Consider the following 20694-nt stretch of genomic DNA (forward strand, 5'->3'; position numbering starts at 1 on the left):
AAAAAAAAAAAAAAAAAAAAAAAAAAAAAAAAAAAAAAAGTCTTTCAAATAGCCTCAAAGTTATATTAAATTCCCTTTACAATGAGTTAATATAAAAACACACCATGACCAATAGATTCAAAAGGTGATCAGGACTGCCTCATTCAGCTCCTGCATAAGGCTTTTTCCCCACTTCATCCTTCTCACATTTGCCAAGCAACAAACATAACCCTGAATTTGACTTATACCAATATAGCATTTGCTTTCTTACAGAAGCAACTCTCTCTCTCTCCCTTTGACATGCTGCACAAATGCAGTGTCTTCATGGGATGTCAGCAGAATGTTGAGACAAAAGCCGCCTGGCTTATAAACTGGAAGGGGAACCCAGGAGGGACCAACTCAACGTCTGAAAGTATGACCTCACTTAAAAGAAGACAGCCAGCCAAACAAACCTATCCAATTGTGCATAAGGGGGAACCCTAAGGATGGAAGAGACAAGCCACAAGCAAAACAGAATGCAAGGCTGTCATCCTAATAGGTTTAGAACATTTTTAAGCCCTCATTTTTTCCTTCTGACAGTGATCAGAACCTCAGTAAATGCAATAACTCAAGCATCTTCTAGCTTCTGCTGTGAGTGCTTATAGTTTTAGTAGGAAGCTTGGAAATGGACTTTCACATGAAAATGAGCATAATTAATCATAAAATGTGGAAATACTCAGAAACTATATACTGAATGTAAGGTTGTGCTGCAGTAATTTAAACCTATTTAAATATTAGGTAACAATGTCTTCATTGAATTTACATTAAATATTTTGGTATCATAACTTTATAACTTTCTTCCTATTCACTTTTTTTTTTTTTTTTAGTTTCTTTTGCACATGAAAAATAACATGACAAATGTTGAGTTGTTTAACCCATTCACCAGCATATATTTACACAGTAAGTATTTATGCATTTTTTATGACAAGCATCCAACAAACAGATTTTGTTCAAGTTTAGAAATACACCATTAGCCTTTAATTCTCAAGCTACCCCAGTGTCATACCTTAAATTAGTTTAACCAAGATTTAAAAGACTGCTCCTTACAAGGGTAATAGATGACCGTGACTATACCTGACATTATTTCATTCTCCCTTCCCTCCAAACCAATTCACTTGGCCCAACAACAGTACAAATATTTGTGAGATTGCTATCCATTCATCAAAAAAATGAAACATCACAGCAAACTACACTTACTGATAGATTGCAAACTTTTCCATTAGAAATGTAAGCTGGTGAAAGGGTTAAGAATGGTCAGACCTGGATAGCAGGCAAATAGAGTAACTTTTTTTTATATATATTTTAGGACATACAAAAAGAGATAAAATATTATTTAATTGCATACATTTAATTCTGGAAAAGTATTGAATACGAGAACCTCACAAAACATAAGAGTTTCAAAATTGTACAGTTCATAGAGAACCAAAAAAAAAAAAATCATGAAAATATGTTAAAGCATCTCCAAAAATACATACTGCTTACCTACGTATTTGGTCTCTGATGGTTGTTCTAATTCACGGAAAGCACTGTACTTGTCCCCACAATCTAGTGAATGTGAGAAAAGAAATTTGCGTAAAGTTATTATGAACTTGTATCATAAATTTTACATTGGCATAATGAATGCAAGGCTGTCATCTTAATAGGTTTAGAACATTTTTAAGCCCTCATTTTTTCCTTCTGACAGTGATCAGAACCTCAGTAAATGCAGAAACTAGATATTTGAAACATTGCAATATGTTGTTCAGAGTAGTTGCATATTTTTCCTTTTACCTCCAAAAGTAGCTGTACTTTCCGGCTTCTCAGCTGCAATTCCTTTAAACACAGCATACTTATCAGTTGATGAGAGTGTCTTATTACCTGGGAGTGGCATTAGTAAAGAAGGAGCACTAAAAACAAAAGAGATAAAAGCAAAGTTCCTTAATTTATCCATAAAAAATATATGGTTCCAGGTTTTATTTAAAGGAGCCTCTTATGACTACAGTTTGGATCACTGAACTTAAGCCTGTACCCTACAAAGTTCTTAATCAAGAACGTTATGGAAACTACCTCATATCTATTGAGAGTAAGAGCATGTAAGCAGGTAGTTTCTGTTGGGTAACTGATGGAAGAATTTGCACTTTATCTCACCTAACTGTATGTCTGTAGGCCAGAAGATAAATTCTCACCTTTATCGATTCTCATTTGTAACAAAGCATGAGCAAAAAACTCCAAAACTTTCCACCACAGGAACTCTTAGCCTAGGAGAGGATAGACATACCCCAAGAATCACTGATGTTTCATTTATCACTACGTCCAAGGCAGTGTAAGGACTGTTCTCTCTGATAGAACTAGCTGTAGTAGAGCCAAAACTGCATGAAGTTTTTCCAGCTCCTTGCTTTCAGCTTATCAAGTTTTGATTTATTTTATTACATATCGCAAAATTAAGGGAAAAAAGCAGAACCACTTTTCAAAGGGAAGTAAAAGAGAACTTTGAATTTCTGTCAGTGCAAATCAGCACGTTTAGGTAACCACCTATTCAGCAACATCAGGATTATTCCATAGTTACATAAGCAAATCTTTTTGCACATAAACACACTTTATATAGTAAAACCGTCATAATAACCTAACGCCATGTTAGCCATTGCTGAAAGATTTAGAAGATGCTCTGTGAGAGCTTTGCTTGCCCTCCGCACAAGCCTTCTTATCAGACCTTGGCAGCTCTACAGAACAACATCCTTTACGTATGAATGATGCATTTTACCTCTAGTTTGTGTCATTCAATCCTATGCACATTGAAAATGTGAATGAATTTCTATGGCATTCTTTGGCCTGAAGCAAGAATCTTTCCACAGCCATTTAAATCTCCTTATCAGCAGCCTACAAGCAACATACAGACCTACCACTTGCACACACGTGCTAATGATGATCTGTGATGCTTGCAGACAGAGCAGCGTCAAAAAATATAGCTTATGGTAATTTAATTAAATTTCACATCACTGCAAAACAGGCTATTACATATGCAGTCTTGGCAAATGTAATAGTTAATCATCTGTACTCTACAGATGGCTTTTTTTTAAAATAAAGCTCCATAAGCAATTCGATTATAGCTCATTGTAACATTTTGTTCAAAAACGAATGCTTTTACAACAGAATAAAGAGAACTGCTGCAATGAAACACCTTTTTTTCCCCCTTATGATTCCCTACTTCCCACTGTGGAATTTAAAAACAGTGTTTCTGCTAAAACTTTCACTAACAGAACGGCTTTAATTGCAAAATGACGTCTAACACAAATTAAGATATACTTAAAATAGAGCACCTTCAACTACACGTGGTATTAGTGATTGACATCAGCAAAATTAAATTCCTTACATGGAATGTTATTAGGCACAGTGTAACTGAACGATCTGTTTTAGTATCCCCAGCTGATGTCACTGTTGAGGAAGCAACCAATAATCACTACTTACCTGGAAAGCACTAGTTCTATTTGCAACTAAGAAGAGACAGTTCAGTATGTAGAAAATTTGTATGTCTACAATTAGACACGTGGGAGCTACACAAAACTTTGCCACATGCAGCAGAAGTAAACACTTGGTAATTTTGTGATCACAGAACTTTGGAAGATTAATTTTAAACTCCCCAAGGAGGCAAGCATGCATATTTTATTGTACAAAATCTGCCTGAGCCAGAATTACATTTTGGCTGTCTCCCAGATGAAGAGCCAAGATTGCTTAAGTCTATATAAGATTTCAATTGAGATTTATATTCAGCTATCAGCAATTTACATGCTAGCCAGAGAAATTATAGAAATAACAAAAACCCTGTCCACTGAAGTTCTCAGGCATTTAAGAGTACAATGTCATGCTTTTTGCGTGAATTCCGGGGTCCATATTCAGGGCCTGAAGAAAGACCTTAATGTCAGCAAATGGTTTCTGTTAACTCCAACGAACATTGGGTCAAGCTATTAATGGAAGCACACAGCACTAAATGCAGAACCCCCCTGTCCTTGTGTATTTTTTTCTGAATAGCTTTATGTAAAATTTTTGCCTGAATGCACAGTATGAAGTAACTTTCAATTGCCTGTGCAATAGTGTAAACACTTGAAAACCTAACCCCACACCTTGTATATGCAATTTACCTCAGCATGGTGGCTGGAATGGTAAAGAATGGCCAACCACCTATGGCACATCAAATGTCATTTTTGATTCAGAAAGCCTAATTGTAGTTGTAACAACCTTCAGAAGAAATTGTCAGAGTAGAAGTCACGTGACAGAAGAAAATTACAGGCTAGAAAGCTACTCACAAAAGAGGAAAGCACTTCATCTCTTAAAAGAATTCTAAAATACTGAAGGGGTGGAAATCAAAAGATCTGCTACCTGCTCCGATGCTGTGAACTGGTTGCTTTGGATGAGCCAGCTCCATCCCCTTGGAAATCAGTGAAAGATTCATCTAGTGAGCCAGACTTTGAAGCATCTTGAAACTCTTGGAAGTCATCATCTTCTGGTTTTACTACCTGCATTACAAATAACATGTAAATTCATATACTGTTGTCGCTCCAAATTGTCATATAACATGAAAGCAGGTCAGTAATGTGGTACACTTAAAAAAAAAAAAAAAAAAAACAACAAAACCACAACCCTTTCAATATCAGTAAGCAAAATTAGTATGGTCAGTGTTTCTGCTTCACCTGCACCTCACCCACTCAACACATACAAGGTGTATAGGATTACAGATAGTATGCATGAAGAACAGCTGAGTAAGGAACTCTCTTCCCTTCACATTAAATGTATTATTGATCGTAGCCACGTAATCTTTTAATATAGGATAACTATTAATAATTTAAATTGGTCAATAACTTAAATCAATAGATACATAGAGCAAAACCACCAAAAAGATGAACCATATTTGCAAAACAGCAAAATTGATGTCAGCATGATTAACAATATCATTTTTTAAAAAAAGAGGTTTAGTTTTTATAGTTTTCAGCTTCTCCCAAAACCTCTTATTTCTAACTATTCTGTAATCTAACAGGTTCTGTTGTGCAGTTTAACCTAAAATTCCATTTTTTGTGCATTACGAAGTCTTAGCTACAACTGAAATACTCTTTCAATTCAATTAGTTTATAATGGAGAAAGTTGTACCTCTTGTAATGCCACCAGAAAGAAATGGAAAGAACAGAAGGACATTCACAGTGGCATGACTTCACATTTTTAGATGCCACATTCTAGATTCCAGCTGTTTGTTTGTTTGTTTCCTGCTTACTTAAAGCCTGTTGTCATTACGCAGCTTTGAAACATTCAACCTAATTCTCTTTCCAGGACAGGATTTGCCACACAACAGAGCTCTAACCTGACTTGGCGGGTAGGATGGCATGAAAGCTCCCGAAGGCTGTGCTGCAGCTCCACCCGCTGGTGCCGTGATGTTCATTCCTATCACAGCTGGTCCCATGCTAAGAGGCATGGAGACAGGTGGTCCAGAGGGCATCAGAGGCTGCTGGCTTACTGTGGCAGGCAGCGACATCGGAAATCCAGTTAAAGTGGGGACAGGGGCAGCTGGAAACTGGTTTAACACATCAGGACTCACTGCAGGTATTCCTCTCTGCAAAGGCAGAAAAGCAAAGACAACTGTGCAGTACACATCAGCAAAAAGGCATATTGCGTTCTCACTCCCATTTCCAGCTGTACTATTGAAACCAAGAAAGAGCAGGGTTCTGTTCCAGCTTCAGTTAAATCTTCTGAAACAGAAAATGTGATCAAGAGCCTATATAAACAAAATGAACCCTATTCAACACCCTGACTGCTGGAGTTACACCACGGTCAATGATACCCACCTGGGTGAGCAGAGACATTTGACAGCATTCTTGCTCAGCTTTTAGTAAATCAATCTAGCATGCACAGGCAAGCAAAGCTATGCTAAACTTGGCATGTGCTATACAGTCCACTCCCACGAGATCTTAATTGCTCAAGTTACTTTTCTCTTAGTTTTCATGCAAGGCCGGTATTTAGAAACAAATGGTAAGAGATGCTGACAAAGAATGGAAGACTAAAATTCACACTCCGTTGGTTCAGGAGAGAGGTAACAAGGAAGGGCGAGCAAGGGCTAAAATTACAGTCCTACTGAACTTACAAGGGGAGCTTCTCCTCTGGACTTTCCTCTGGAAAGTAGTGTTTTATTTTTTACAGCTGTGGCACACCATCCATTTGTGCTAACATGCAATCAGTCTGTGGCAGGTTAGTTAAGTGAATTACCTTTTTGCACCAATCCCCAAAGCCTTAGACGTACCTGTGTTACTGCTATCATAGCCAGGACAGAGTACAGCTCTTCTTTCGTGAGCTTCCCAGGGGTGGTGCGGTTGGCTAAAGCCCATATTTGTCCAAGAGTCTCTCTGGGCAATCCAGATGACATCAGGATGGGATACAGCTTAGCTGTATCTATTCCAGCAGGAGTCAAAGTGGTTTCTAAAATTTTCTTATACAACTCTGTTAAGAGGGAGTCAGCATTAGGCAGTGACAACTGCTGTTTTCAAGCAAATTCAAGATTGCGTTACTACTTTATCTTAAACTCAACATTATATCAAATTAACAACACTCAAAAGTGTAAGGTAAGGCAACAACGTTTTGATGTCGTATGCCATCATCACCTTTCATCTAAATATGTTATTGGAAGACCTTTAAAACAAGCAAAGAAGAAATACTTTCTACAAAATACATTTAGCGCTTTATTACAAAACATGTTTCTTTAATAAAATTGCAGGATAATCCACGTAAAAAGCTATTTATAACAGTTTTATGTATTTTAATCTCAGTGTGATCAATATTAGCATGGTAAACAGAAAATGAAATGCTACAGTAATTTGCATATATAAGATAAACAGCCTTAAGAAATGGGCCTCCTCAGTTAAAAGAGATGCCAAAAACAGACTGCCCATGAAAGCAGTCTTATTATCAACAGCAACCTTGAACATAATCTGCTTTCATTAGAAATTTTAGGTTAAGCATTTAGCGTGCTTGAAGAAAATCCTTTCTTCAAATGCAGATAAAGCCACCATAAATGCAACATATCAGAAACATAGGATTCAATTTGATAACTGAAGAAAAATGCTTCAAACCAATAAATGGCAACGTAAGCTCACCAAAACATTCACACCTTACATTGCCCACTTTGTTAAATGCCCACTTTCATGTTTACCTGGGACCAAACTATCGTTGTAAATCCAAGGAGGCAACATTTGCTGAATTGGGTCCTGTGAAGGGAATACTCCAACTCCTAAACGCGTTCCATTTAGTAAGAAAAAGAAAGACACAGTTGTATTAAGATGCACAGATTCAGAGTATAAAGGTCTTTGAGACTAGATCATAGTTTGGCAGCATCATTTAGCTTTTCAGGCAAAGACTTCAGATAGGAATCACTGTGCTCAGAGGAAAAACAGCTACTGCAGAGATACATATTTTAACATAACTAGAATGATTTGGGGGTAACAGCAGGAATACAGCTATATACACAATGAAATAAGGAGCTCCAAATTTGCCAAATTTCCAGTTGTACAGAAGCTAAAATCTCACTGTCTCTTACAATTGCTTAGCAGCAGCAGTGCAGTATCAAACTAATCTTCCCATCAGCTGCATGCTATTAGGGCTACTTGTGGAAAAAAAAATAAAATAAAATAAATTAATACCTTCCAGACCCATAAGAACCATTCACAACGTTCCTCCAGAAAATCCTTAGTGGAGAAACCCACAAACAGCCTATTATACTGAATCTCAGCAAGATCTTTTCCCATGTTCCCACAAACATATCCTCATTGCTGCTACACTTCAGAACCAGAAGGCATCACAGCTGCCTTCACTGCTACGAGCTTCTGTGTGACCTGCCACAACTCCGTCCCTGTGAACTGATTGCTTCCTTCTCCACTACATTAACTCTTTCCCTTGGTCTCACATTTACTTCGCACCTAGCTCCGCTTGAGCAGATTGTGTGCTCTTTGTGTATGGAACACAAGAAACTCAGAATCATTTGGGATTTCATGATCCTTTCTACTCACTCTTTCCCAGTGCACCTCCTCGTCTTCCACATGGATTGTCTCCTGACTGCACTCTAGTATCTAATCATCCTGTAACTCCAAGTACATTTTAACTATCAATTGCTTCCATTTCTCCACTCAAGGAAAATAAATTTGCTATTTTCTCCAATCTCATTATTATTATTCAGCTGTAACCACTCTTCCATAGACATTTATGCATGGACATTTATCCAAATCTTGCTTCTCACCCTTGAATCTCTGATAAAATGCATCCCCTAAAAATCAAATAATGATAAATGAAAAGGAATTCTGTCATATTTGGTTGACAGATAAGCAAGTCTTACTCAAAACACTGATAATACCCAGATGGCAAAAGGTCTGCCATTTTCCAGCATTATCACTTAACTACTGAACTTCTGTTCCTCACAAAGTACTTCAGCTCATCTTTCAAAACACCCTTAACAACCTTTAGACATATTCTTAACTATTGTTGCTCTCTGATTGTATTGAATTGGTGCAAAAACAATGCAATTGACTGAACTATGAATAAATGAACAGCTCCTATTTCATTCTGTATACTCTTCAATGTCACCTTTAGCAATTTACTGTGCATTTAAAAGCCCCTCCATTATTAAAAATGTCTAGTCAAACCATTTAATTTCATCCAGTATTAAAACAAACAAGCCCAGTGGATAAGAAAATACTTGAAATCAACATACCCAGTGACTGAGAAGAGGAACATACAAGATTATTAATAAAAAGTCATGGTACCTTTAGGCAAAAAATAATTGCTCGAGAAAGTGCCTAATTCAATTATCTACACACCAGAAGCTTTCTCTCCCTTCTCTGTCTCCTCTCACCCTCCAGTAAAGTGAGATGACAAAAAGGGCTACATTTATTTTTATCATACTTGACTACACTTGAGCTCAGATTTCATGTAACCCTTGAATACAACGTCAGAGCACTTACCAAGGTGTACCAGATACCTTGCATTTATTTTGACTGAAATAAAACACAACCAAACATCTAATAGTCAGCTTGAATAAAATCAAAACTGGAACTAAAGCTGGTCCACCTGTTGAAATGTTGATCTCTAGAACACAGATAGTTTTAAACATAATACATATGAATGGCAAATTGTTTGGCAAATAAGTGAGCTAAGAGCTTTAAGCTAACAAGATTTTATCCTTTCAAATTTAAAAGATGGAAAATAACCATGACACTGACCATCTTTAAATAAAGACAGATAACATTTCTAATTCTCCAAGAAAGAGGACAGAACTTTGTAAAACAGAGGACCTGATTAAACAAACGTGTTAAAAGTGATCACAGCAGTAAACTCACGTGGAAAAGTTCAAAGCAAAATCACAGTTGTTACTTTTAGCATAGAGCAGGAGGCCCTGACATTATTCAAGCAGGCGTTCAGAGCAAAATTATGCAGGATTGGTCTTAGAATTAGCGTACAGAGTGTTAGCGTTCAAGCAGCGTCTTATTAAGTTCTGTCAAATGTTTCATTTGCTCACCACACTCTTCCACTGCTATGTTTTGTTCTGAAGCCTTGCGCGCCTCTGCAGCAGTGGTACCACTTTCGTGTCCACCTACAACATCCCAGTCACTGATGCCTAGACTGGGGCGAACTTGTCTCGCAGCTGAGGCTTTGTGCCCAACTTCAGACGTTTTAAGTTTGGTTTGCTCTTGTTCAGATTCATTTGAGCCATTATCTAAGACTTTCTCCTCCAAGGAAGAGCCTGAATAAACAGCAGGAGGAATTACTTATATTTTGTTATTAACCACCCAGACTGTAATTCCACACCTTCAGACAGAAGTATTATTGGTACCGCTGACAGATGATGAAGAATACCTGCCCCATCTCCGAACAGTATCACCACCCTGTTCAAACACTTTTATGATCTGATTCTGCTTTTCACTTACCATGCATACACAACAAATTCAACTAACAAAAAGCAACAAGTTGGGAATAGATTAAACTATTTTCTGTCTTAGGAATACCGTTGCATAATCATCTGTGCATTGGAAGCAAAAGCACGATTTAAGGCTCAGGTCCAATATTTACATAAGCAAAATTCTTCACATTATTCTTACCAACATCCACTTAGCCTCCAGGAGAGGAAGCACGTAAGTGTTCCACATCAGCATAAGTTATTTTTTATACCACCATTTCAACTCTTCTACTACATGTACTTAAGATGACGCTAGTACACAAGACTTAATTCACTTAAGATCAGCCTGATGCATATTTAGCTATCTTCGGATCCACACATGACTTTACAGTGCAGTTCTAAGGGAAGCAGGAAGGGGACTCAAATAATCTTTCCCCATGGATCAGCAGATTTCTACTTAATTGCCTATATATATATCCTTCAGACAGACAAAAAAAATAGGTAAAGACTCTGTAGCTCTATGACAGAAGGTGATATTAAAACAAAATACTTCAGAGTTACCTGTTTTATGGATATTGGGTGAAGATGCAGAGGTAGGAAAATAAGGAACCTGCCCAATTGTACCATGCAGGATGGATAACACTGGAGTCTGGGCTGGAGGGAGAGGCTGACCCACAGCCTTTTCTGAAAGCAGTTGCCCAGCCTCAGTACCAGAATGGAAAGGCTGAAAAGGCTGAGAGGCAGGCTGAGGCACCAGTTTGGGCATTTCAACAGGCCCTTGTATAAAGTCACTAAATTCTTCATCATCGAAAAAAGCAGAGTGGGAAACAGATACAGCAGAATGGGATGATGTGGGATGATCTGTAAAATGCAATGAACACAACGCAGAGTGATGAGGAAGAAGGTTTTTAAGTGGAAAAGTAGGAAAAATGGCAAATACTAACTATTCACAGCAAATGGGTGAGAAGAAACAGCAACTTGACAGAGATGAGAACAGCGATTATTGTCAGCATAACACACAAGGTAAAACTGAGCAGCCACTTCCAACCATGCATCTTCTCTCCCAGATTTTTACAATGTCAGCACTTAGACTGAAGCTTGTTTCTCTACACTGGCTATGAAAAGATTATATTTGTTTTAAACAGACTGGGTCAGAGTAAATCAGGAGGTAATATTTCAAATCGGACACCCTCAAACTCAAAATGTATCGTGATATACAAAAGAAATATATATTCATTTAGACAGTTTCCTGCTCAATCCCTTCAGTATTTACCCATTTTAACAGAACTGATATAGGGTGGGCAAATCAACAAACAATGGGAAAACATCAGAAAACACTTGTAACATCAAAATTATCAGAGAGTAAATCCACAGCAGAGAAAGATTTTATATGGGAGAAAACTTGTCTAGATGAGCTTCATTTCAGACACAGAGCAAGCTATATTATAACCCTCAGGAAATCTTCAGTAATAATTATTAAGCAGTACTAGTTACTGAGAAGAGAGAATACCAAAGGCTTCAGTTTGACCATGCCAAGGCAATGGTACACAAGTATTATTGCAGTACTTTGAAGTTTTTATACAATGTTTTGATCATTCTTAACACTTATATGGCATTTCTCAGCTTCAAAAGCACTCTGCAAAACATTAATTAATGCTTTGAATAGAAAAGAACTCAATTATATCAGTTATAATGGAAAAATAAAGAAAGTCACTATCACTGGTCTGAACATCCATTACCAATTCCCATGACATTTCACATTAATCATTTCATATTACACTCTCTTTTGAAGATTATCAAGTCTTCTAATAAAAGCTGAAATCTAATATTTTACCCTGATAACCTAAGAGAGTAAACAGTTGCTAGGATGACACGTTATTTTACAAAACATTAATACATTCACTTTATACCACCAGATAAGTACTTCTTTCAATTAGTTCCTCCTGCTGAGGATTTCATGAGTTTTATTTTCAGCTGGAAGATAAGAAAAATGACAAACCTGGCTTTTTTGGGTGTGATGCTGGTGTTGGGTGCATCTTAGCATCTCTAGAAAAACCATCTAAATTTCCTTTAATGGCTTCCAGTGCATCATCCCTGCTTTTTTCACCCGCCTGAAACACGACAGAACACGTTTTGAAAAATTCAGAGCATAACTCAGTTTTCTTTCAATGTCCATACTTGTTAAGTACAAAATTGAGCTATGCCTGCTGTTAGATTAAACTTCCCTTCCTCCCGCAACACCTACTTGAAGCATATTAACATCAACTCCCATATTTAGAAAGCATGTATTTTGCAGACTACACAATAACAGCTTAGCTCAGTTTTAGACATGTGCTTTATGTACAGGAACAATACATAAACCTCACTCGACTATTTGGAGTCTTGCAGATATGAGCTCTTGAGCTCACTGGAAGTGTTCAAAACTTTGGACAAAGTTAACAACCAAACCACCAAACACTCTGTTTTTGAAACCTCAAGCTGTTCCCAAACGTTACATGCAAGGTTGGTTTAAATTTATTTTTTCAGACGTTGATTTTATTTTCAACACCAGCTTTTGTTTACATTATACAAAGAGCATAAAGGATCGAATATTCCAGATGCTTTCAAAGATCTAATCTGACGTCTCATGCAAGTTCCCCGCTTGCTTGCTTGCCAGCCAAAAAAGAGCACCCCATAAAAGCCATTAAAAAAATAAAACTGCAGAAATGAACACTGCAGTTATTATTCAGGCCATACCTTAGGTTTCACGCTGCTTAGGAGCCTCAACTTTTGCTTCTGCTCTTCAAACTGTCGCCGTTTTCGTTCTTCTTCTAAGAACTTCTGCTGATGCTCAAACCTCTTTCTGAAGCAAAATAATAAGAAAAAAATAATAATAATAAAAATTCATTGCAATTTCCACGTCAAGCTTCTGCTCAAATTTTCTACTTGTCTCAAATTCAGATGGCTTGGTGCACACATTTCCACTTATCCTCTGAATTGTATGACACCCACTAGTAACTTCATAGAAGTTTTCTCAAAAAATATTCTCAATATTTTCTCAAAAATATTCTACAGCCCTAAATGGACTTCTTTTCTAGAGAAGCTAGAAAATTTAATATTTAATATTAATTAATATTAATATTAAATTTATATTTTAATTTATATTTATATTTTATATTAATATTTTTGCTGTGTGGACTATACTCCCAGACTACATCTCCCTCTTTAAAAAAAAAAAAAAAGAAGTATTTCCCAAGAGTAAATAAAGCGTCGCTTACTGCTGTTCTTCTGCAAACTGCTTCTGCATGTCCGGGGTGTACTGCGGGGCTGCTGGGCGCATTCCCAGGAAAGAAGCCTGGCCCATGTAAGGCATTCCAGCTGCCGGCATCGGACCTAAGGGCATGCCCCCCTAGAAAAAAAGAAATAATACAGCTCCGAGATCTTTTTCTCGCTCACAAATAAAGCCAAACCAGTGACAACAGCACCGTGCCAAATTATGAACTAGCTAGGTCTCCTGAAATCAAGAGGATTAGGAGTGCTGGAGGAGCAGCCGCTGAGCACAAACTGTCCCCGAACGAGGCGATGGTCACTCAGTAGATGGCACTCTTCCCTCTCAATAATGAATTACACTTAAAGGAGTTTAGACAGTGCGATGGTCTGCTGGTCACAGGCAAAAAGCAAGACTTCAGATCCACACAATCTACCTCAAAGGAAGGAGCATTACAGGCATTCTATACATGTGCCTTTTTTTTTTTTTTTTTTTTTTGCATGTGCTTTTTTAATTATGGGTTTACTTCATTTTTTAAGTTTTGTTTCCTGCTCTCAGCGATTGCACAATACTTTTGAATTCCATGCTGGAGGTGCGCACTCCTAACCAATAACGGATGCTGGCAAGATCTGGTCTGGTCACTTTGCAAACAAAGCTCATCCAGGGAACCAAGGGTGGGAGAAAGTATGCAGCAATAGCCAAGAAGAAACTTGTCTGAATAAACTGCATGCATATGAGAAATATGTGCTGATACAGTTATAGCAACAAGGCTTGCCTAGTATAGAAGGAGCCAGAAATTAAGTTATTTCTATTGCCAGTCATTTTGTGTTTGGTATCAGAACATGTAGGAAGAGAATAAAGGCTATTATTTTTAGACCAGCTCTCATAAAACCATCTTCCCACTATAAACTTTACAAAATTAATGTAATAAACTCCAGGTGGGGGTGGGAAGGGAGGGGAGCATAAGGAGATGGCAAGATGCAATATATTCTGGTTGTCACAGCAATTTGGTTACAAAGCCACACCAATACATTAAATTTCAGCAAAGTGCAAATTCGCACATAAGAACAGATGGTACTAAACAGAAAACAAATTATTAAAAAATAGAAAATATAGTACTAGCTACTCATGCTTTGTTCTTATTCCTCAATTAGTAACAATAAAGAAAATGTTGCTTTAAGCAAGAAAAAAAAAAAGTAACATGGGAACTAGGAAAATGGGAAAACTGGTGTGAGAAAATACAGCATGTTTATGAGATCCTTTGTTCCCTATATCAAGGTATTTTAAAAGAAATTTTATGAATTGCCACGTACACTTAAAATATATGCTTCTATTAACTACAGCATTTGAATTACAAAGGGATAAAAAAATTCAGCGAGTTGGTCATGACTGGACTGCACACACAGTCACTTCGTAACTGTTGGCAAGGGTCTCAGTTAAAGTACTGCACAAATGTCACCTTCGCAGTGAGTACGTGAAACCAAAGCAAAAGAAAAAGCACAAAGTAAAATTAAAAAGACAGAAGGGACATACTGCGGGAGTTTTGAATTATAGTTATTTAACAACTCGGTAGTACTGCTAACCACACTTTGGAGTAGGTGGCATCTGATAGCTTTTCAAGATCTTGCTGATTTTTTTTTCCCTTTCCTGTTTAGAAACCATGCTTCTCTTATCACACTTTGATGTCATAACACGTATAATGAAATGAGAGTTCAGATTCTGACAACTTTGAGTGGACTACAACAGTCAAGTTTAACTGATACCATCCTTGCATTTCTCTCCGCTCTACAACAGGGAGTAAGGTTTGCCAAACTCCCCCACTCTCCCTTCCCAGATCCCAATGAAACCTGGAGAACTCATTAAATATCAGAAATATCTTCAAAGAGAATAATTTCAAACATGACGTCCCACTACGAACTAACACCCACGCTCCAGCTTCCAGCCAAGTTCTTCCCTCTCATCTCACTGCAGTTGTGAGATGGAGACAGGGTCAGCTGCCACCTTCCAGTCGTGCAAAGCAGCTCATCTCAGTCGTGTTTCACTGCCACGCACCTGCATGGCCATAGGTCCGGGAGGCATCTGAGACCCGTAATTCATTCCCATCATGCCTGGCATGTTGGGCTGCATGACAGGAACCATCGGAAATCCTTGCTGTTGCATGGGAATCATCCCTGTAATGCAACATGATACAAAGTGAGCACCTAGTTAGTGTTAAAGCTCTATATTTTGTTTAATATAAACTACACCACCACCACAGTGAAGCAAATGAAAAAAAAACCAGCAGTCTTGCTGGACTGTTAAAGAAATGAAAAACAGGCTGCAGTGCAGGCAGCCAGAGGATTTCCTTAAGCTAGATACCGGTCAGTCTAAGGGAAGAAATGTTACGGGGCTTCCCTGTAACTGAGCTGATGAATCCTCCCACCATCCTCAGGATTCTCCGTGGGTTTCCTTCCGTACGATCTTGAAAGGATTGTCTCCAATTAATGGGATTTAATTAACCAGGTTTACTTGTGCTGATAATTAAACGCCCATTTCTCTTGAAAAGGAAAACTTACAAACTGGTAGCTTTTGCAGATAAACCTTGAGAAATAAAGTCATCGTTTTCACAGTGCAGCTTCGCATTCGGAGCTGGCTGGACAACCTGTCCCCACGTTCATTAGCCCACTACATACATCAGAATGGTTACAGTATTTGTCAGTGAGAGACAAATTTAAACAAAACTGGACAAATCGAGATGGAATTTATTAATTCACTGAATAGACAAACGGATTGTGTTTCGGGATCTTTGTATCTCATTTTGCTATCCTGGGAGTCCTACACTAAGAAGAAGCACACCCTTGCTACCAGCACCCCATGAGACGATTAGAACTGAGCATCCCATGCAAAAGCACTCCAGGAGGGACACAATGAACTCAGAAGTAACTCATAAATCAGTTCCTGACCGTTTTAATAAGACAATGGTCACTTCCCCTGTAAGTTCCCCCTGTATTTTCCATTAATTAAACAAACAGCTCTGCAACATGAATGAGCACAAAGGCAATTCAAGGTTGTGGCTCTCCTATTGTATTAATACTTTCACACAGGTTGTGACTCCTGTCCCGGGGTCTTGCTGAGCTTTGTAAATATTTACCAGGTCTTGCAACACCCACACAGTACGGGTATACACAGCTGGTGGGTGAAGCATAGAGAGGTTAAATACCACACTCAAAATAATAATAAAAGAAATCTGAAAGGCAAATTTGGGTTCAAACAAACCAGGAGATGTAGCTTTTTTGGATCTTTAACCTTGCACTCTGGTAACACTCCTACTTTGACGTTGCACAGAAAGTTTTAAAAAATTTAGTTGCAAGATTCAGCTTGCCAGTATTGAATGAAGGGGAAAAAACAGCTAAGGAGTTCACCTAATAATCACACTTCCGAGCAACGTCACTTTGTAGAAGTTCCTTGAAGTTGGTTAATGTATCTAAACAACGTAATAAACTCAGTGCTCACAATTTTAAGTTCACACGTACCTTGAGGGGGGCCCAAACCACCTGCCACAGGAAACATGAAGCTAGAAGAGGAGGAAAAAAACAGTACATGAAAGTCAGTGATTTGAGCGCAAATATAAGTGAACGAAAAAGCTACCTCGACCAGCCAACACCGCCACTCTCAGTTCCCCCATCCTGGTCAGCACATCCATCTGCTGTTGCAGGTCTCTCAGATGAGACGCCCGCTGAATTACAGAAAAGCACCCCTGCCAGAGATCCCCCAGAACAACCCAGGCTGCAGAGCGATGGAGGATAAGATTTTATCCTCCATAACATCACGAAAATGGTTTTGACTCATCCACATCACCCACAGGAGAGCTTTCAGCACCTACGCAGGTTGGGAAGAGGTCAGTTTGTTAATTTGGGCTGGGCCTTCAAGCACCGCAGAATGAATAAGCATCTCCTGCTGGAAGCATCTGATTCAGCAAGACCCTAAACTGCACCAGGAAACAGTCCTCAGCTCCTCAGCAACAATGTTCTGCAGAGAAATAAACCACCCGTGAGACCCTACCACATTCCTGCCTCCGAAGTAGGCGCGGCACAACGTAACGTAGCTCCTACTTCCTCTAATTTACAAGTAAAACAGTGATAAGGGAAAGAATACTCATTCCAGTATCAACTCCAAGCACACCTGCAGGAAGAACTGTTAAAAATTCAGCCAAATTTATAATGGAAAACACAAGTCCTCACTTTGACATGGAAGCACGTGCTGTGCTGCTGGACTGGAAAAGGAGGGACCTGGTTTCGAAGGCTCACTTGCAAGCGACTCAGAAGCGTACGTCAGCAGTGATTTACCAAAGAGGAACCAGTGTCCCAGCCAGCTTTCACATCAAAACACCGTGCAGAGACAAACACATTTATAGATATTCGATATCCCTCAGCACGACGGTGGATTTAAAAGAAAGGAAGAAAAGCCACTATAATTGATTGCAGCCAGTTTTGCAAAACCTGCAGGAAATCAGAAAGCCGATCTGATTTATATTTATAGAAGAGCCGTGTAATATAAATGCAAAGACAAAATAAGGAATTTAGCTCATGGTTAAATGCGTAATTTAATTGCAGCTACTCGCTGCACAGACAGCGGGGTACGTGGTCACCACGACAACCCCTATTACTCCTCATTTCACCCTCTAACTTGCAATCTTCGTCATACTTTGGCTTTTCTTTTACCCTAATCACCACGCTACTCTTTAATTTCTCCTTCCACAGCTAACATACACTTACATCTTCGAGCCGGTCTAGGTCTTACCGCCCTTAATCACGACAATTTTAGGTTCTTCTGTTTGAAACACCGGGCAGACGTACACTGCCTCCTCTCAAAACAATCACCGGGATTATTGGGATTGGATTCAATCCACTTTAAACCGTGACCAAGGTCTACTCAATTCACTGGTGTTCAGGTCGCTCATTTTGGTCCACTCCTCAGAGTACAAACACTAATATTACGAAGACAAACAGCTTACTAAAACCCTCAGAGGGATCCGTGACCGAACTCCTATATTGCTCAGGAAAACAGTTTTCTCCATCGAAGGGCTGAAGCCCAGTGAAATAACTGGATTTTGCCTGCACTGGGTTTCACCCATGGAGATGGTTTTCCCTGCGAGGCTGTCCGTACAGAGCCGTCTTGGCCACGTAATGTACACCTGACAAGTACAGCAATTTTAGGCTTCTTTAATAAATACCTTTCTTTGTCTCTTCTGAATTATAAAATATTTAAAGTTCATTTTGAAAATCTCACAAGTATCAGAAAACGTTCTTCGCTTTTTGTTGCCCCTTCTTGTTGAAGGGCCTGGTCAAAGAAGAGTTCTTCCAAATTAACAAACATAATCCAAACTGAACAAGCATAGCAAGATACCACTGCTTGTTGGAAGCAAACAAGGTACAGAGTATTAAATATTTATCCCTTTCTACCGAGCTCCTGATTTATTTATAAGTCTCAGTTAAAAAAAAAAAAAAAAAAAAAAAAAAAAAAAAGACAAAAAACAATCAAACAAAAAACCCTGCAGCTAATTAGAGGGTGCTGGAAGAAGAGGTAGTTAACAGAAGTGGCAAAGCAAGCTCCTTTAGCACAGTTCTCCCCGTGTGCAGCCAGGATTCACCTCAGACCCTGCTCCGCGATTTAGCTGTGCAATTGCCTAGGGATCGTCCACAGGCAAATTCACACAATCTCAAGTTTTTACAAGCTTTTAAACACAAAAAGCAGGAGCTTTATTTCTAAGCTGATTTTGGGGGACGCAACATAAAAGGTATATCCACACATCTTGTTAAAGCAGCTGATTAGCATCGCTGAAAAAGAAAGCTAACTCTCAGTCATTTCTTAGATAAAACTGAAGCACTGCAGAAAGCCGCAGAACTTGATAAACCATACTGATAAAAGTAACAGCAGCAGCTTTATTCTAAAGAAGGCATTTTAATTCCAGGTATCTCAAAATAACAACACTGACAAGAATGAAGAATAAGCAGATGACACGACAACAGAGCAGTCTTTTAAAAAATAAAAAAAAAAAAAAAAGGGGGGGGGGCACGCTGAAATAGGTCCGTAAGGAGCCGTACACCACGTAGGGCCCAAGAGAGCACTCGCAGCTGGTTGACAGCACGCTCCAGAATTACCAAATGCACTTTCTAGACCGATGGAAACCTTCATGACCCCAGTTGTTTAAAATAAACCAGTTCACTACTATCAGGCGTGCTGTTTTAATGTAAGTTCTTATTCCTTGTTATTTCCAAAGGGGATTTAATTGCAGCTGCAGACTTCTCTGTTGTTCTCAGAAGCGGGAGCTCTCCGGCAGCTAGGTTGATGCAACTAGCTGCAATACTTTGGGTAACGCAGTACGAAAGTGTAATACACGTCGTATAGTCTGCACAAAGCAGAACAAGCACGAGGAAAGTGAAGCAACTACACCAGAACAGAACTCTTAAAGCTGTAATATAAACCCATAAATTCTTATCGGGTAAGTGTCCTAAATATCAAAACCAAAAACGAGGTTCAGTCAAAATGCAGGAGCGCAGGGAGAAGCGACTCCCTTTCCATATTCGTACTTTACTTTAAAAGCTCCAAACTACAAGCCACATTTTTCTGTCTACAAGTGGATTTTCAAACCCTCTCGCTCCCAACGAGTGAAGCCTCAGTCTACCAACACACTGCAGACTAAGCGCTTTTTTCACTGTATTTCCACCCAGAAACCCACAGGAATGAAAGTGAAACGAGCAAAGAAACCCCAACACACAAAGAATCTCTGCCTCCAGACTTCTTCCTCCAAGAAACCAGAACACTAAGAAGGAGAAACAATGACTCTACATGGCTTTAATTTTCTAAGCCTAGAGTTGGTTGACGTTTTTGCTACTTTCTTACTTACATGCTAAAGTGTTGCTCTAAGAGGTTACAGGGTAACCTCACAAGAACTGCTTCAGAGTTACAGGTATGGGGAAATAGCAAGATAGCCACCTGCCCCTTCCAAAATACGAAGCATGTAAATACCAAAAAGCACACAAAAGCAGCTCCTCTCCTCCAGGTGCTTTGGGAGCGGCGGCCCCAGAGCCCCTGTGGGGAGCAGAGCAGCCCCCCGAGAAGCCCCCGCACGCCTGCTGACCCCGACAGAGCCGCAGGCTTCAGGTAGCCAGGGTGACTCAACCCGTCCAAATTGCCTTTGTCAAAAGACCAATTTACCCAACCGCCCTAAAAGTAGGACAACGGATAAGCAGCACGCAAGAGCCTACATTAAGTATATTCGTATATTACCAAGTCTTCAAAGACAACAAAACGCAAGGCTTCCTCTCCTTCCAAAACCCACACCGACACAATAAAACCTCTCCCTTACTGCCGTTCCTTCCTCCTGACACCATTCCCCGGTCCCCCACCTCGCTGGAAGGCCCTTCCCCATCGCCCCCCGAGCCCCCCCCCGGCCTCCGACGAGCCCCCCTCACCGCCCACCCTGCTCGGGGCCGCCCTCCTCATCCTCACCTTCATCCTCACCCTCCTCGCCGCCGCCACCCCCCCCCCT

General features: G+C 39.3%; 1 protein-coding gene across 10 annotated transcripts in view; it reads right to left on the reverse strand.

Annotated features, from left to right (window-relative positions):
- Positions 1-16819, reverse strand: part of SYNRG (synergin gamma) — a 35617-nt gene extending 18798 nt beyond the window's left edge. For 5 of the 10 annotated variants that reach the window (XM_035342773.1, XM_035342772.1, XM_035342774.1 and 2 more), the window contains exons 1-13: positions 16676-16819; positions 15216-15334; positions 13174-13304; positions 12653-12758; positions 11916-12027; positions 10478-10777; positions 9539-9763; positions 7184-7261; positions 6278-6474; positions 5345-5593; positions 4372-4508; positions 1789-1904; positions 1501-1563 (exon numbers count right to left, since the gene is read on the reverse strand). In XM_035342773.1, coding sequence (XP_035198664.1) covers positions 1501-1563; positions 1789-1904; positions 4372-4508; positions 5345-5593; positions 6278-6474; positions 7184-7261; positions 9539-9763; positions 10478-10777; positions 11916-12027; positions 12653-12758; positions 13174-13304; positions 15216-15334; positions 16676-16712 — 1870 coding nt within the window. In that variant the 5' untranslated portion in view covers positions 16713-16819. Of the gene's footprint in view, positions 1-1500; positions 1564-1788; positions 1905-4371; positions 4509-5344; positions 5594-6277; positions 6475-7183; positions 7262-8734; positions 9517-9538; positions 9764-10477; positions 10778-11915; positions 12028-12652; positions 12759-13173; positions 13305-15215; positions 15335-16675 lie in introns of those variants that run through there. The other 5 variants (XM_035342779.1, XM_035342778.1, XM_035342777.1 and 2 more) reach the window with 4 other exon arrangements.
- Between the last annotated feature and the right edge of the window lie 3875 nt (positions 16820-20694).

Source organism: Oxyura jamaicensis, chromosome 19 (genome assembly GCF_011077185.1).
Source record: "Oxyura jamaicensis isolate SHBP4307 breed ruddy duck chromosome 19, BPBGC_Ojam_1.0, whole genome shotgun sequence".
NCBI classification, from domain to species: domain Eukaryota; kingdom Metazoa; phylum Chordata; class Aves; order Anseriformes; family Anatidae; genus Oxyura; species Oxyura jamaicensis.